This window comes from Thermobia domestica, chromosome 6, assembly GCF_964235325.1.
Source record: "Thermobia domestica chromosome 6, izTheDome1.hap1.1, whole genome shotgun sequence".
NCBI classification, from domain to species: Eukaryota; Metazoa; Arthropoda; class Insecta; order Zygentoma; family Lepismatidae; genus Thermobia; species Thermobia domestica.
In genome coordinates this window covers 301,516,841-301,536,451 of record NC_137459.1, presented here as the reverse complement: position 1 = coordinate 301,536,451, position 19,611 = coordinate 301,516,841, and the positions used below count along the sequence as shown (strand labels likewise).

The window sequence follows — 19,611 nt, the reverse complement described above, 5'->3', positions numbered from 1 at the left end:
TTTTTCTGCTAAACTAATTATATAATAATAACAATGTTGTTATGTAATATTGAAAATACAGAATATTGAGAAACATTACATTACAACTAATAAAATGAGAACACATTAACTGAAGGTGAATCAAAACTTGCCAGTAATTCTAAAATCAATAAATGCTTTTTAAAGCTAGTTGTTCCAAATTCGATAATCAAGGGAACTTTAGGATACGCAAACTGATCTAAAAGAACTCTAATAGCCTATTACATACCATCAACATTATATCAATAAAGTAGGCCTGCTCATCAGAACACAGTTTTTTCATATTAACCCCTTACTATAAATCGTTAATTATGGCACCCTAGTTGCTGATAAATATTTTCCGCCGGGGCACTTCAGACACTTTACTTTTAAATTCTGTCTACCATCATCCTTAGCTCTTAAGAAAAAAGTATTCTTTCAAATGTTCGAACGGTAAAATATTTTCGTTCTCCATCTTTATAAAAACGACACCAATCAAAGTAAAATAGACTACCGGTATCATTGCACTCCTAATTGACTCACTGAATGTATTGATTTGGAGCTGTCAAAATCTATGACAAAACTTTCCAGTTACTTGCAATCAGTACACGTGATTTCCCTGAGGCTGTCCTCATCTTCCAAAAACAGCAAGTGGTACTATGATCTTATCTGATCCTTTGAGTGCCGGTGACTGACTGTCGGTCAGTGACATCGTTCATGCTCCATTCCGAGAAATTCACTTACAGGAAAGAAACGTTTGTTTCCGAAAAATAATATACATATATTGTAGTTACTCATCCGAAATGTAACGCGAAAAAAGTAACGCAAACTAGGTACGTTACTTAAAAAAAATTTGTAACGCGTTACTGTTACAGTTACTTTGGAAAAAATGTAACGCGTTACTAGGAAACGTTACTGAAAAAATAACGCGTTACTTGCGTTACGTTACTTCCCAACACTGAACGGGAGTACCCTGGAAAACCCACAGACACAATGTTGTCCACCAGAAACTTACTTGGCCGGGGATCGAACCAGGGACCGCACGCACCAGAGGAACTATCTAATAGTGACGTAAGAATGCAAACCACTAACCAACGTTTACCTTATTCTTAAGATTGTGCTATTTTGCGGTTCATATTTTAAAAGTTATCCGTGTATACAAAATTTGAAGAAAATATTTTTTATGTCTACGGGAATTTCTGTTAATTCTCTGCAGCCATCAACTTGGACAATGTAGAACTTTTCACAATGTGAAAACTCGAAAGAGCTCGAGAACAAAAGAGTCATGGATTCGTCTCGTTTTTCTTATCGTTGAAGTTTTAATACACTTTGTCTATGTTACACTCTGCTGAGAAATTCCTCGCACTCTTCGGGGCACAAGAATAAATGAAAGGAAGGCAGAAGTTTTCTACGGAATTTTGTCGCAGTAATAAATCAGTATTCCAAGCTATGCAACAATGGCCAAGCGTCTATTTGAAGACGACCGTGACGAATTCCAGTAATTAGCATCTCCCTTGAGTGAAGATGGGAGCAAAAAATAAGGAACCGACGACGTACGTTCAAAGCAATGCTGTTTCTCAGCTCTAGTACGCCTTATTTTCTCTCGATTCATACAGCAGTCTGTCGTAAAGAGACATTTGCGTGAAAACCGGAAGTGAGATGGTAAGAATTTCAATGTCGACTCTTCTGAATATGTAGGGCTGCTACACTATAAATTGCATCTTATTTCTAAGAAATATTAAGCTTTTTCTAGGATTTCTTTACATATTTCTAATGACTTTAATCTTTTATGGCAGTTTTTTTTTTTTTTTTTTTTGCATATTTAGTTTTTTTTTCTTTTTTTGTAGTTTTTAGTATTTGTAGTTTCGAGATGCAGTTTTTTAATCAATTCAGCTTCCTAAGAGAAAGTTCTCTCTTCCCTTAACCCTCTATTGAATCCGTAAGTGATTAAAATTAATGATTACCGGTTTCAGCCTCTATCGCCACACAACAAAAACAGTAAGGCATAGCAAGTAATGGCTTTCTGATATGGATTCAGTGTCGTTCGAACAGGTTCCATCTTTGATCTTATTCCTCTATTACAATCAATAGCTATATATGCACTACTTCAAGTCTGAGTATTGAAAACCTACAGTCTGGAAGTCTATCGTAATTTCACACTATGTAACGAAACTTAATTGTTTGAAAATGTGACACAAAATTCGACCACCCATAACTCAGGAACCGTAAGCCGTCACAACAATATTTCACGCGCTTTTATAGTAGATAATGTTCTATCAGTATTTCAAGTTCAATCTCAATCGGATGAGGTCGGTACCTGGCTTTTTGCTCACTAAAACATTACGCAAACTTTGGCTGCAAATTGACTCGAGAACCAAATGCCTGCAGAACATTCTACTAATACCGCGTCTCTCTGCCAGTTCGCTTCGTTTGATTCTTCTCAGTCTCTCTTTCTTATTTACCTGAGACGGTATTTCTTCATGTATGAATGTTTGTTCTTGTCTCTCCCACCCTAACTGTGTAATTCCTGTTTTCTGGGTTTTTCTCACTCTTAGCGTATGTATATTTAAACACTTCACATAGAAGTTTGAAAAAATAGCTTAGCGTCTCACGTTATGCTCTTTAGCCAAAATGAGACGAATTATTAATGAAAGTGAATAATTATGAAATTAAAGCTTTCTGTTCTCCCACCAGGAATCGAAGCCGGGACCGCGTGCCACGCGCTACTAACTCAACCAGCAATGAGGGCCTGTAGAAATTCTAGAATAATGTACAAATAATGTTTCCATATACTACAATGTTAGCTTTGAAACTCCTCTACTCCTTGGTGTCTCCTGCTCAGATTTCGTATTTTTATTAATCTCGAAAAATGCTTTATATACAGATGGTGATCAGAAAAATGGAAACACTTGTAGTTGGCAACACGTCAGATGTATGGGCTGGCAGTGGCGTCGTGCCGGACCGCTGATGGTGGTGTGTTAGGTCGGTCTCCATACTACGTCAGGCGCAGTGGAACAGCAGTGTCAAGTGGTTGCAGCAGACGGAGGTAGTGTAAAATGGGAGATCTCTCAGATTTTCAAAGAGGGCAAATTGTTGGTGCGCGGTTATGTGGAGTGAGTGTGACGACAGTGCCTACTGTGTTAGGTGTGTCGCGTGGGACAGTGTCGAAGGTGATGACGGCCTACACAACACACGGGAAAACCACGTTGGGGAAACGGAACAGTGGGCGGAAGAAAATCATGAGTGACAGGTCACGCCGGGTATTAAAGCGCATTGTCACGCAGAACCGTCAATCAGCAATCAGCACCTCCCCCACCCTGTTTCGACAATCACAGTCCGCCGCGAATTACATGACATGAACTTACGGGGTCGTGTTGCACGGGCCAAACCGCTCATCAGGGACCATAACGCTTTCGCACGCCGCAAATGGTGCCGCGACCATGAAACTTGGACCGTTAAGGACTGGAAACGTGTGATATGGTCGGATAAGTCATCCTTCACCCTATTCCCAACCACGGGCCATGTTTATGTGTGGAGAATGCCCAAAGAAGCTTGTGATCTACAGTGTCTCCGCCCAACTGTGAAACATGGCGGCGGCTCGGTGATGCTGTGGGCCGCCATATCATGGTTTTCATTGGGTCCTGTGGTCACACTTAGCGGACAAATCACTGCCAACGATTATGTCGCAATTTTAGGAGACCACTTGCATCCTATGGTCCGGATGTTGTTCCCGGACAATGACGCCATCTTCCAGGATGATAATGCACCCATTCACACAGCTGTCGTTGTTGCAGCGTGGTTTGAGGGACATTGGGATGAAGTTCAACACCTCCCCTGGCCCGCCCAATCCCCAGATCTCAACATAATTGAACATCTGTGGTCCGTCTTGGAAACACGACTCCGGCGACGATTTCCACCTCCATCCTCTCTCACAGAACTGGCCGATGCCCTGCACGAGTAATGGTGTAAAATTCCACTTGCTACCATTCACAACCTCTATGCCTCCATCCCACGTCGCATCAAGGCTGTTCTGAAGGCGAAAGGTGGCCCGACACCATATTAATCCGGTAAGTTGCAATTTCGTTCAGGTATTTCAATTTTTCTGATCACCATCCGTATGTATATACATCATGTCTGGATCCCCGGTATTTGGTGAGAAAAGCAGTCTTTAGTCTTTGCCGAATGGTTTCGTGGTAACAGGAGTAGTGTATAGCCTTGCTATTAGATTGTTTCTGACGTACTCTATTAGAGCTTTATCTTGAGTTGCACCTGTTGTCCTAGGTTTACATTATTTGGATGAAGATTTTGCTCATTGAATTCCAAACATTCTGAACAGTTCATCTGTCACAACCAAATGCTCTAGCGACTTAAGATGCATTCTGTCCTTGTGAGGCACGACTAGTGCTCTCGACGGGTCGGGTCGGGTTGAAGACCGACCCGACCCGACCCGTGACCCGAATTGACTGACCCGAACCGTGATCCGACCTCATTGACCTGACCCGACAACCCGACCCGATTGACCCGACCCGAGCTGACCCGATTGACCCGACCGACAACCCGACCCAAGCTGACCCGACCCGAGTTGACCCGACCCGATCCGATTCGGGTCGGGTCGGGTCACGGGTCGGGTCGGGTCAATCCGATCCGTTTGAGAGCACTATGGTCACGACACTGGGTGAACGCCAAAATGCACTCCCATTGGGAATTAAACCCGGACCACGTGTACCGAAGTCTTACACATTAACCACTAGCTAGATCAAGCGGTGGATTTGTATATGCATCTTAATGAATATTTGGCACTTTTGAGGTTTGGTTATAACATTTTATAACTGATACCAATGTCCGACGTGGGAGAAGTTTATTTTTCTTCTTGCTTTAGTTCTATGTGACGAAATTTTTATTCAAGGTCAGTGTTCTCACCTGCTTGGATGGCAGGGGGTCTTCTCGCAAGGCAATAGCAAGAGTCTCTTGGCGGAGACAAAAGGAAATCGTTTAACTACAATGATAAGGGTTGAGGAAACAGGAGAACACCTGTGATTTTTTCCAAGCCTTCAACTTTCATTCCAAAATAGGTTCTTATGATTCCGGGACCATGCCACTTTGATTTTTCTTTCTTGGTAATTAAAACGTATTTTACAGTATATACACATTAGTTGCATGTAAGAAGATACATAATATGAATTTTGTAATTTAAAATTTAAAAATACAGTATGATATTTAATTACAAAGTACTAATTTTATTTTATCACTTTCAGCCCAACAAATGAAATTCAAACAATTCGCTCCCTGGGTCTTGGTCATCAATACTGCGTCTTATTCTTTGTCTTGCAGTCAAGTCTTGGTCCTGCATTTCGTAGTTTTGGTGGTCTTTCATGCTATACAGGAGCCAAGAATGCTCGCCTCATAAGTACAAATGGAGACCAAGTGTGATTTTGATTATGGTCTTTCATACTATACGGAAAGCAAGAAAATATGCTCATCGCTACTTGGTGATCACCAAAACAAGGCCAAGAGCAAGATCACTATGCAATTCGTCTTGCATATCCAATCTTTATCTTGTTCTTGTATCGATGTCCTTGGGCTTGGTGAAATAAAATGAAATATTCAGTTTAAGGTCCCTCGATTCTGCATCGAGGCTAAGGGATACGGTGACCATGAGAAATGAATGAAATGGTGGAATGAAGAAAGTGGGAGGAAACAGAACCCCGAGAAAACCCACTACATGGCGTTTCTCCACCACAAAGCCTACTTAGCACAAGCTGGGATCGAACCATGGACACCATGCACCAGAGATGAACAGTCTACCACTGAGCCACCGCAGCCCTGCTTGGGCTTGGTCGTCCATATCCAATCTTTCTTTTAGCCTTGCTTAACACGTTAGCTGCCATGTGGGTCCGATCGGACCTACTGGAGTGATCTAAGAAAATGTTCTTGTAGGTCCGATCGAACCCACAATTTCTAATTCGTCGAATTGACGTTAGAGTACTTGTATTGTTAAATCCTGTCTCTACTGTTATTGAACTGTAGTGTTTTTATTACACATGTAGGCTTTGGTCTTTGATATTGATTATTAACGCCGCTAGGGACGTTAAATACCAAGTAACAAGCATTTGTTGCTTTTGTAGACCCGATCGGACCTATGTTTTGCTTTTTCAGTGACATGTTAAAAAGTTTAACAATGGATTCATTATTTATTCTAATTTATTTTCACAAGATGTCAGTGTCCCTGTCATTTGCTGAATTTTCAGAAAAGTCTAGATCACTACACTGCTATTACTAATGAGATCGAGTTCTGCGCATATTTCTTCGTTTTTCATTGCACAAAGATATTACTCATTAGCACTAAAAGCAAGATGAATATATCCACACTTCTCACTTCTGCACATGTAGTAATAAACAAATAACTTTCTAACAGAGTTGCCAGTTCAACTGTAATTTATCCCCTTGCCCATAAACAAAATATACACACGTAGGTCCGATCGGATCCCCAACTTTTATGCACGTGGATTCACTACCATGCCTTAGATTATGTTTCAATATTAATATTATGTTTAAAAAGTATGAACAAAACAAGAATAATGTAAGTAAGTACGCTTGGCACTCTACCGGTGAACAACAAAATTCACCCTTGGCAGCAACGTGTTAAACAACTTCTAGTTTTGTTCTAAATCCAGACTCCATATTGGCGTAGATATTAATATTACAGTCGATTGGTAAAATCAATCTTCCACATTTACAAATTAAAGTACACACAAGTACAAAAATAAGCATTTACCATAAAAACACTAGCTGCAATTGTTCAAAATAGATTTATGGCTTCTATAAAATCAATTGAAAATTGCTATTTTTAATTAGGCAGCTAGTGAAAAACAGCAGCTTTCGACTCCAGCCGAGTTTAAACTCAGTTGACCAAAGTGAGCTGACCCGACTGGCCCGACCCGATAACCCGACCCGACAACCCGACCCGAGTAGCCTGACCCGACAACCCGACCGGAGCTGACCCGACTGACCCGACCCGAGTTGACCTGACCCGACCCGTTTGAGAGCACTAGGCACGACACAAAATTTCACAAGGCTACTCTCAATAAAGCCCTTTTAGGATCTTGCTTTTTTTTTAAGACTTTCAGTCAAGCAGCTACTGCATCGTCACTATTTATCCAAATATCATGGTTCATACCTCATTCTCTTTAGAATAGAGCATGCTTTCAAATGGTACCACTTATATGCCCATATCATATACCAGGAGGGGAAAGTGTGTGGTCAAAGGGAAAATTTCGTTTTTTTTTTTCAATTTTGGGCCCCTCTGGAACGGCCCTGTGTAAACGTAGAGATCTCAAAAAATCCGATAAATACTACTCGGTAGACTGAATGTATTTGGCAAATTTCAAGCTTTTATCTTGAATAGTAAGGACGGGAGAAATTTTATCATGCATCCCCACAATGATCCAGATTACCCCAAAAGACCCTGATCTCAGGTAAAAAATTTCCTGAGACTTCCCTATTTACCCCAGGATTATAATCCGCCAATAATTCTCTTCAGAATAGAACTGCATTTGATACGGTACGATTCACATGTCTCATCAGGTACCTAAGGCGGGAAAATCCCGAAGAAAGGGATTTTTTGGTTAAAATATCCCTTTTATCAACTTTTTGCCCCTCTGGACCCCCTTGTTTTAACGCAGAGATCTGAAAAATATCTGGTAAATACCACTCGGTGGACTGAATGTTTGTGCACAATTTCAATCTTCTAGGTGCAAAAGTAAGCCCGCCAAAAAAAATACCGACAATCAAGGGCGGATCCAAGGGGGGCGCTACGGGGCTATAGTCCCCCCTTGACGTTCTGGTTTACACTGGATAAAATGGACTTCAACTCTGTTTTACATTGGATAAAACGGCAAATTATGGTTTAGCCCCCCCCCCTTTGATCATATCCTAGATCCGCCACTGCCGACAATACTCCATATTCCCCTATACAGAAGGACATTTTGATAAAAATTCCCTGAGACATCCCTAGTTACCTAGGATCATGGTTCGCACATCATTCTCTTCAGAATAGAACTGCCTTTCAGACAGTACCACTCACGTGTCTCCATCATGTAACTGAGGTGGAAAAATCCCGAAGAAAGGGATTATTTTGGTTAAAATATCCCTTTTTTAAAACTTTTTGTCCCTCTGGTCCCCTTGTTTTAACGCAGAGATCTGAAAAAAAACTCATAAACACTACTCAGTGGACTGAATGTTTGTACAAAATTTCAATCTTCTAGGTGCAAAAGTAAGCCCGCCAAAAACAATATACCGACAATACTACATATTCCCGTATATTTATTTATTTATTTCATTTTCCGCCGTAAGAACTTAGCGTTCATGGCTTCGTCAAGAGATACAGTTACTATTACAATTAATAATAATAATAATTACAAGAGAAACGCTACAATTAATAATACAGTTATTTAAAAAATAATATATAATAATGCAATATATATAATAATAATACAAAATATATACTTAACAATAAAACTAAAAGTGTATTTTTAGAGAAAATATAAATTGTACCTTATTTTATATATTTCAAAATTCAAATAAATCGTAATATTTATATTACAAAGAAAGATCACACTGAAGATATTCATCTAAACCATAGAAAAGATGTTTAAGTAACAGTAACTTGAGGTGTCTTTTAAACTGCAAGCTTGGCATTCGTTTGATACGATCTGGTAATTTATTATAAAGTTTTATCCCTATGTGGTGTAACGAATTTTGAGTTCTTGTTAGGCGGAAATTTTGTATATGACTATGATTGGTTATTCTTGTGTTGTATTGGTGTAGGTCCGAATTGAGTTGAAAGTTTATTTTATTCATATGTATGAATGATGATGTTTCGAGAATGTGTATACACGGCAATGGTAATATTTTAAGTTTCTGAAACAGTGGTCTACTTGGTGTATGAAACGGAACTGATAACATTATTCGTAACATTTTCTTCTGCATTGTAAATACTTTCTTCGCATAACAGGTATTACCCCAGAAAATGATTCCATACGATAGAATTGACTGGATCAATCCGAAATAAATTGTTTTCAATGTTTCTGTAGTTAGAATCTTACTAACTTTACGTATAAGATATATTTTCGCGCTTAGTTTTCTCAACAAATCATTCACGTGTGACGTGATCATCCCATGTTAATTTAGAGTCTAATTTTAACCCTAAAAATTTACAAGTGTCAGATATCTGCATGAGTTCCCCGTCTATACTATTTGATGTATATTTAGAGAGTTCAGTTTTCCTTCATTGAAACTCATTATAGTTGTTTTCGCTGTATTTAAGTTAAGTTGTTTGCTTTTATCCATTCTGCAATTTTATCTGTCATGTTCTTAAATATGAATTCCTCGGAGCAAATGTTATTTGGAATTTCAACTAAAATGTTTGTATCATCCGCAAAAAGTACGCTTTTGTTTGGAACTATATAATCGGGAAGATCGTTAATGTATATAAGGAAAAGTATAGGACCTAATATTGATCCTTGTGAAACTCCGTGCCTAATGTGTCTTACCTCTGACTTGGTTGGACCTATTTCTACATATTGCATGCGGTTAGTCAAATAGGATTGGAACCATAAATTAGCATGACCTCTAATGCCATAACTACGCAATTTATTCAATAAAATTTTGTGATTAACAAGGTCAAAGGCTTTTGTGAGATCCAGAAAAATTCCGTATATTTTATTTCTTCTCTCTCTCGCTTTATATATATCACTTAGAAAAGCAACTACAGCATTGTTAATTGATTCGAACTTCCTAAACCCGAATTGGCTCTTCGTGAAGATATTATTCTTTTCCAACAAGGGCACCAGCCTGTTATACATAACTTTTTCTAAAATTTTGGAGAAAACAGATAGAATAGAGATAGGACGATAATTTCCTGGGTCAGTAGTTGATCCTTTTTGTGTATAGGTCTTATTTTTGCAAGTTTAAGATCTTCTGGAAATGTTCCCGTTTCAAGGGAGGAATTGCATATATCAGTCAACGGTATAAGAAAATATTCGGCATACATTTTAAGCAAATAATAAGGAATGTCATCGGGCCCAGAAGATCTTTTCGTCTTCATTTTTTTTAATAACCGATCTTATTTCTAACTCTGTGGTAGGTATTAAGTATATAGATACAGAATTACTAGATAATTTTATGTAGTTTGTCTTTTCAGACTCAGAATTTGAGTATGTTTTCGCAACGTTGGCAAAAAATCATTAAGTAGGTTTGCAATATGGTGTTTATTGGTTATTTCTTGACCATGGTGTATTATTTTTTTTAATTCCTATTTTTTGCGGTTTTGATGCGGTTGATTGTTCGTTTACTACTTGCCATTGTGTTTTGTTCTTGTTATCAGATTTAGATATCCTCTTTGACGTATGCATTTTCTTTGCTTCTTTTGTTACTCCTTTAAGAATACTTCTATATTTATTAAAATATTCTTTTAGTTTCCTATTATTCGTCCTTTTCACAATTGTGTGTAGTTCTTTCTTTCTCATGCAGGAATTAATTATGCCTCGTGTTATCCAGTTGCATCTAGTTTTTTGAGAATATATCTTTATCTTCTTAAGTGGAAAGGCTATTTCGAAATAGTGCCTAACGGTATTAATGAACTGTCTGTATTTATTGTTTACGTCATTTTCTAGTAATGTGTCCGTCCAGTCTTCCTTGCTAAGAAGATATTGAAAGTACTTAACGTTCGTTTCATGAAAGTTTCTTGCCCACTTACATTCTTTCCTATCAATTTTCCGATCTTGGGGTTGAAGTGTTATGTTTATTTGAACTGTATTATTTTCGGAGAGTGGTGTGTTAAGATTATATGCTTTAAAGGATGTAGTTTCATTATATATTATAATTTGATCTATACAAGATTCTGAGTTTTCTGTAATGCGGGTTGGAGTGTTTATAGTGTGTTGTAGGCCGAAGGATTGCAAAGTGTTTGATAATAATGTTAGGTGGTTTGATCGTGTCAGGAAATCAATGTTTAGGTCGCCACATAATACGATTGGTTTACTTTCTTTCTTAACTAGAGTTAGCAGTTGTTCTAATTTTTCAATAAAACGGGGAAAGGAGCTGTCAGGTGTTCTATACATGACTATTATAATGTATCTATGTCCTGATTTTTCGATTTCTATTACCGCATGCTCAAATGTCTGTCCTCATTTAGATACATGCTGTTGGTTTTTACTTTATACTTTAATATTTTTCTCACAAACATTAAAGCACCACCGCATCTACTGAACGTCCGGCAAAATCCACCAACACATATATAATTTGGTAGGACTGTATACTCTACTTCACCTTCCCTCAACCAGTGTTCGGTAATACAAATTACATCTGGGTTCATCAGCTCACTGTCGTTTCTAATTAGTATGTCTAGTTCATCTATTTTATTTCTAATGGGTTGTATATTCTGATGCAGTGCCTTTAGTTCAACTGTATTACATTGGTTTGATTGATAACATACTGACCTAGAAGAGTTATCTATGTCGATGAGTGGATCATTTGTAATCTCTTTGATAATTAGATTTTCATCTACAGAAGGATATTTTGTAAACATTCACTGAGGCATCCCTAATTACCCTAGGATCATGGTTCGCACGTCATTCTCTTCAGAATGGAACTGCCTTTCAGCCGGTACCATTTACGTGTCTCCACCATGTATCTGAGTCGCAAAAATAGTGAAAAAAGGGATTTTTTGGTTAAAAAATATCTTTTTTTTTTACCTTTTTGCCCCTCTGGACCCCCCTTCTCCTAAATCAGAAATCTGAAAAAATCTAGTAAATACTACTCGGTGGACAGCGTTTGTGCAAAAATTTCAATCTTCTACGTGCAAAAATAAGCCCGCCAAAAAATAATGAACATAGGCCTAATAAAGGAAAATATATTGTTTAAAGTTATGACGTCATCACCTCCTAGGTCTCGACGCAGGAAGGTGTGATACCATACGTAACGTGTTCTACAATGCTTCTGGACTTAAGAAACAAACAAACAAAAAAACGGACGAAAAGCTCAAATAGGATAGTTATAAAGCAATGTACCATGAAACACTCGTATGGTACAAATTGTACCAAAGATCCTAAAATGGATAACGGAAAATAAATTTTTCGGAAACCTGAAAATTCAAAACGGACGACGGAAAATTTTCCGGAAAACACAAAACTGAAAATTTGCGGCAAAACAAAGGCATAAAATTATCTTACGAAAAACAACCCACACATGTCACATATATGTAGAGATGAAAAAAAAAAGCCGGCTTTTCTGAATCGATGTTTTTTGTACATAAAAAGCCGGCTTTTTTGGGGGAAAAAACGATAATTTTGGAAATTTTGGCTTTTTTCATTTTCATGATTTTTCTGTTTAAATAGCTTTCTTATAGTATACTCTAAAGTTAAATAAGATTCCATGACCTCAATGCCATATTTCGCTCTGGAATTCACCATCATGATGGATGGAGCACATGGTTTATGAATTAAAGTAAATATAAAGTACGTAGTATTTGAGGGCAATTTTAGAAGGTATTTAACTTTATTTTAACTTCTGAATTATAGGCATTTTTTCTTCTCTAGATCATTTCTTTTAGTCATCCGTGTTTCACTTCTTAGAGCTTAGTACTCTAGCTTCTAGCACATAATTAAACTTATGTTTTTCAATATATCCGTCAGAGATTACGTTTTTCAATATATCTGTCAGAGCGTACTTCCACATTTCCGTTATACTGTAGCTTTGCAATGATTTAACAATAATCTTCCGGACACAACCTTGAATACCATTTGATAGAAATAATCAGTATCGGATTTAGAAAAATATTTAGGAGGGTTTTTTCCGAATAATATTTGTTTTTTCTAAACATTCCTAACTTTTATTTAAGAGGAACTTAAGTTTATGAGTACAGGCATAACAAATATTTCGTTTCGTTTCACAGGCGTCTCTGACGGGGGGACGAGGGGGACACGTCCCCTCAATATTTTGAAGTGCAAAATATTCAATATTTTATTCTAATAATTTATTTACTAACGACAGAATAACATATAAATAATAATAATTACATTTATTTGGAATATAATATTCAAGTTGTGAAACAATTATAACAGGCTAGGTAGTACCATTTAAATCACTTTCTTTGATGCTCCCCCCCTAAAGTTTACATGCGAGACACGCCATTGTTTCGTTTCTATATTCAGCTCTAATATTCCAGATACAACCTTGAAGACCATTTTATACGGATAATCAGTGGCGGATTTAGAAAAGTATTTTGGGAGGGGCTTTTCTTATTAATGCTTAGTTTTTTCTAAAAATTCCTAATTTTTTATTTGAGGACAGCTTGAAGTTTATGAGAAAAGGCAAAACTAATATTTAGTTTGTTTTAGAAATTCCGTAATTTCGGGGTAGAGGCTTCAAACCGAAGGACATCCCACCCTAACCCTCTTCGCAAATCCATCACTGCTGGTAATTAGTAATAACAAAGATTTAAAAACGATTAGAAAGGAAGTCGGCCAGGACTCACACTACACGCAGTATCTCTACATTCACAGATCGAATTAAGAAACAATTTTGTCAAAATGGTCGAATGCGGAGTTGAATCCCGGACTTCACGATAGAAGCGCGAAAGCTAACCACTCAATCATGTTTGTTGTGCAGTTGTGCTTAACTTAAATGTATTCTATCTCTTTCTTTATGGCCACAAAAGCTCTCCATTGACTTCTGTCCTTATCCAATTCAATCCAGTTTCTACTCTCTATTCCTATTTCTGCTAAAATCCATCTTGATATTGTCCTCCCATCTGGGCCTAGGTTTTCCTAATGGACGTTTCCCGATTGGATTTCCAGTTAAAACTTTGAAAGCGTTCCTACTTTGTTCCATTCTGGCTACATGACCTGCTCACCTGAGCCTCCTAGACTTGACTAACGATGTTTGATAAACCGTATAAATTATGTAGTTCCCCCTTATGAAGTTTCCGCCATTACCCATTCCCGTTCCTCTTGGGTCCAAATATTCATCTTAGAATTTTATTCTCAAATAATTTCAGTCTGCGTTCTTCCCTCAGCGTAAGCGACCATGTTTCACAACCATAAAGCATAACAGGCATGATTATCATTTTACATATTTCAAGCTTTAAATTCTTTGACAGAATTCTGGGGGCGCCGTGGTTCAGTAGTAGAGCGTTCACCTCTGGTGCTTGGGGTCCCGGGTTCGATCCCAGCCCCCGCCAAGTGAACTTTGTGGTGGACAAACACCGTGCTCGTGGGTTTTCTCGGGGTTCTCCCGTTTCGTCCCACTTTCTTCATTCCATCATTTCACTCATTTCTCATCATCACCGTCTGCTTTAGCCTAACCGGCATAACCGTAGGACGTAATACTCAAAGATTTCATTTCATTTTTCTTTGACAGAATTCGTGACGACAAAATATTTTGAACTGAATAATAACAAGAATTTCCTGATTTCAGTCGACATTTAATTTCTTTGTGGGTATAATTTTGGTCTGGTAATACTGAACCAAGATATTTGGTAGTATCCACTATGTCGAAAGTATTAATTGATATTTTAACGCATTCATAATTTGCGGTATTATGATACTTGTGAACTTCCTTGTATTTACATTTCTCTGCATTTACTCATGTCCGTGCAAGCGTTTAATAAGGCCTCTGCATTTCTTTCGATTGTTCTCCTAGCAGATTTAAACCATCAGCATATACCATAACCTGGTGAATACCATTCAACTCTAGGCCCTGGTTCCTATCTTTGATTTTTCTTATAGCGTACTCCGGAACAAAGCTGAATAATAACGGCGATAACGCATATCCTTGATTAAGGCCAATCTCGACGTGGAAGCTCGCATTTTTCTACTCGGACTTTACTCTAGGATTCATTTAAACACTTAATAAATCTAGCTTTTTCGGCATTCCAAATTCTGTAAGAATGTTGTACAATGTTTCCCTCCTAACCGAGTTGTAAGCCTTTCTAAAAATCAATAAACAGTTGATGTACTGGGTAATATATTCCCATTTCCTTTCGAGTATTTGTCGAATGGTAAATAGCTGGTCGATTTCGACTAAATCCACACTGATAATATCAAAAAATTTCATCTGCGTATGGGGTAAATCTTATTAATAGAATGTTATGAGAAATGTCTCGATAATTATTACAATCAATTTTGTCGTCTTTCTTGTGAATTGGAACAGTGATTGATTCTTCCACTCTTTTTAAATGTATTCTATGGTTTTTCTTCACACACACACACACACATATATATATATATATATATAAAGTTTTGTAACGATATTGAATTTTCTTGTTAAAAATTCAGAAACCTTCAGGACTGGGCAGTAGCGTAGCCAGGATGTGTGTTTGGGGGGGGGGGCAAGTGCTGTTATAGGTACATATAGAAAAATTACAGACAAAAAAATATATACACATAAAAATATATGTAAAATTACAAACATCAAAGTACCAAAGTACATTGTCAGACCTCTTTGGGGGGGGCGGCCCCTCTGCCCCCCCCTTCCCTACGCCACTGGGACTGGGTAAACCGTGATGGTGGTTATATATTCTACAGCCTAGGAAATCATACGCTCAGATGAACCGTCTATTACGTATATGATCCACGAACAGAAAATTCAATACTTTCCCGATTCTGAACAAGCTTAAGGAACAGTCACTGCATTACAGAATTTGGAGCTTTACCAATTTTGCAGATCCGAAGCACCTGATAAGTGGTAACAAATTATTACGTATGTGATCAATCAGTGAAAAATTTGTTCGAAAAATTCATACAATGTATATGAAAGTTAAAACTTAACTGAAAAATATCAAGAATGTACAGAACCACCCGGAACGAAGCTCTTGGTGTGCAGATTTCTCTCATGTTTTTCTTTATTTTGCTTCAAAAAGAGGGTGTGTGATATTTTGAAGTAAAAATACTACATACAACTTTGCTAGTTATTTGTATATCATTTTTAAATGTACTTATTGTATATAAGAGGTTAAAATATTATTACATATATTGGTTAATCCTTTGGAATTCATAATGTAAATATGTTAAGATTTTTTAAAAATCTTGTTGAAATTCATGGTTTATTTTCGAGGTTTCATATTATTATCTGCATCAATCTCTAATTAAATGAGTTTCTTCTTGTTGTAGAGAAGCGAAACAAAGTCTACTTTATCAGTTTAAAGCAAAATTTTCAAAAAAGCCCAAAATTTGCCAAGCAAAAATGCGAAGCAGAAAAAACGAGTTTTTTTTTTTTTTTTTTTCAAAAAAGCCGATTTTTTCCAAGCCCTTGCATCTCTGTTTAATATACATCTATGTGATATACAGGATTTTGAAGCGGCTGTGATACCATTGTTTCGAGAACTACTGACGAATAATACAGTTATTAATATTGCTATCTCAATGGCTTTCCTTCACCATGCTAATCGATGTGTTACTGACAGCAAATTGTGGATATATAGAAAGATCACCGTGACACTATACTTAATTCAGCATTCTTTCATCTAATTCTGAACGCCTGTTCAGTATTATTTTCACATCGCTCAACATTATTTCTCTGTCAAGTCAATAATACCAGGTAGTGGTCGAAGTGAGACTGTGGTATGCCATACTACCTCTGGTTTTTTAGTAATGAGGACATACCGTCCCTGGTTTTTCAGTGGTCAAGACAATATTGAAGTAGCCGGTATGTTGAGCCAAAATCATAATAAACTATACCGCCTCTGCTTTTTTTCCACTTCGAACACTGATACCAGGCCTTCGTTAACCGCAACACCGGACCATTAGTGTTGAAATACTCAAGTGAATGTCATGCTGGAACCGCGAGCGTGTTAAAATTGAGTTCTTTTAACATCATCATTTTCCGCTGTGTAGATGATATAAAAGAAAAAACTGAAATAAAATAAATAAAATAAAAGAGGGAGAAAGACAATTTAGAAACCTGCACACTTCGTGAACATCTTAGCATGTGCAATAGTTCATGCAGTGCGTTATCACCAAAACAATCCCTGAACACGTTAGTAAGAAGATATTCTATTGATATTTTCCCTGGTTTGGTCCTTAACCATTATTAAGTCATTAGTTTACAAATAAAGGTGTTTTGTTCCGTTTAAAATCATTTATTGTCTTTTTCAGTTTATATTTCAATTGTACTCACATTATCACAAATTCAAGGTATGAGAAAATACAGGAAGACATGACATAACTGACCGCAATTTGAATCAAATAAAACTGTTGGTTTCCTGACGACTAACTATTTACAGACAAAATATTTAAAAAGTCATTTATCTTTGGTTTAAAGAAAGTTGCAGAGTAATATCAATGGAACAATAATGAAAAGGAACTTTGAACAGCCTTCTCAAATAAATCATAATGCATTATGTATGAGTGTTTTAATATAATTTTCTTTTCCATGAGATAGGTCATGGAAGTAGAAATGCTTCATAATCTCAATGGAAAAGATGAATATACGTTGAGAGAAGCTTGGATTCATCTATTTCGAGATAAAAGATGTATATATATTGACTGAAAATACATTTATGGAACAATACAAGTTTGAAAAAAAAAAAAAAAAAAAAACAGTGCATATATTGATTTATTTGAAATGGTTGCAAACAATTGTCTTAAAAAAAACATTTAATTATACATTTTGTCCCATTAAACACCCTTAATAAGTAAAAAAGTTAAATAATGAATTGTATGAAATAATTATGCATGAAATCTCCAAATTTATAATACTATTATAAAATCGACATCACAACTCAAGTTTCGATGGTGATACCACTTCAGTCTCTTCTCTGCTTGAAGGATCTTCATGGTCTTTATCAGCATTATCTAAAAAAAAAAAAAATCAAAGTATTAATTAAATAAAATTTTCTAATCAACCATATGATGATTCAGGATGACAAAGATATAGTGCAAAAAGCTTACGGTAACTGACAAGTTAACTGGAACTGGAATAGCACAAATATTTAAGATGGACACTCTAAAAGTGATGCCAACCTTTCTATCTTCTAATGTTTATTTCATTACTCGTTCATATCAAAGTACGTATTTATAGTCATTTTTGTAGATCGTCCTGTAAGAATAGAGAAAATACTATTTTCTTTACTATTTACCCGTCCCAGGAAACGTCTTTAACTATGAATACATTATATGCATCAGAATAAGTCATAAGTTGTAGTTGTTTCGTGATACTATGTTTACCTTTTACAGTAAGTTTAGAACAGAAGTCTACTCTGTGAATTATAATACGTTTCAGTTTAACTGCTCTTTGCCAACATTCTGCAGTTACGCAAACCGTAGTTAATACTAGATGACAATCCTTAAAAGGAAAATAAGAATTATGTGATTTCAATTTCTAACGTTTTCCGTAGAGTAAACTCTCCATCACATAACCAGTGTACAGTTCGCGGCATAGAAAATTATGCAAAATGTTTAAGTTCAAATTACTAACAAAATCTTGCGCCGTGTGCTTATGCATTCAGAAACACGCGTCTCGACCAACTATATGCTCCTGGTATTCAAGCCAACTCGCCCTCCTCTCCTTGTCTAAAGCAGTCTGTGTAATGTAATATATTCTTTCCATTCAGACGGAAAAACAGGAACTATGTTTACAATCTTTCTAGCTCTAAAACCGTCTATTTCATTCGCTTGTTCTGAAATGCTTTTCCACAGCCTAAATAAAAAAGGCCAAAAATTGTTCCTAAGCATCATAAACACCTATATTTGCAATCTTTCCCTTCTTAAACGACTACATCAAGCTAGGAAGATGTTCCTCGTGAAATCTATGAAAATTGTCAATCTCGGCCGTAGCTTTTGTGCTTTCCGAAGTCTGTAATGCGGGCTCTACAGAAATGAGTACTATTCAATTATTAATTTCATTTTGTTTCTCAGTAACTGCAAACAAGTGTTCCAGGAGCGTCATTTGGGCAGGACAGGAGAGTGTAATTCCCCTCTCCCTTGAATGTGATAAATACATATTGTTTGATCAAATGTATAGTAAAACACTGATATATTGAGTCGATGCAGTTCTTATATTTTATATTTTATCAACGAACTTAAAAATTTCGTCACTGAATTCTCTATGTCTGTGTATGTGTCTGTCTGTCCTTCTGTCTGTTATTTGCGATTTTTTTTTTTTCAATTTTGAACCCTGCATTCGATAGAGCATCAAAAACTATAAGAGAAAGTGATTAAATTTTTCCTGTCACTCTTACCGTTCCTGAGATACTGACCAAAAAATGGCCGATTTCCAGAGATTTAAGGAGCCATATCTCGGGATAAGTCATAGAGAGATTATATTGATGTTGGTCAATATCTAAGAGGATGGTAAATATTTTGGTACCAAATAGTAGCCGGTGGCCACTGTCCGACTGGACACTGGTTTGGTCAATGGCCAGTTGGCCAGTGTTCATCAATTATGTCGGTATCAAAATGTTTACCATTCTCTTAGGTATTGATTAACACCAATATCATCTCTCAGTGACTTACAGCTCCCGTGATATTAGCCAAAAATGGCAAATTTCTAAATATTTAACGAGCCATAGCTCGGGAACTATAACTTGTAAAGAAATGATACTGATGTTGATCAATA

The 19,611-nt window shown here is 36.8% G+C and overlaps 1 protein-coding gene across 3 annotated transcripts in view; it reads right to left on the bottom strand.

Moving 5' to 3' along the window:
• The window catches only part of Creld (Cysteine rich with EGF like domains), a 365,129-nt gene that overhangs the window by 104,892 nt on the left and 240,626 nt on the right, over window positions 1–19,611 (bottom strand). For 2 of the 3 annotated variants that reach the window (XM_081762913.1, XM_081762916.1), the window contains one exon: window positions 17,114–17,849. The exons of the other annotated variant lie outside the window; for it this stretch is intronic. Coding sequence is in view for 1 of the 2 variants with exons in the window: in XM_081762916.1 (XP_081619042.1) it covers window positions 17,770–17,849 (80 nt within the window). In the remaining variant the exon portion in view is untranslated. Of the gene's footprint in view, window positions 1–17,113; window positions 17,850–19,611 lie in introns of those variants that run through there. 3 annotated transcript variants of the gene reach the window in all.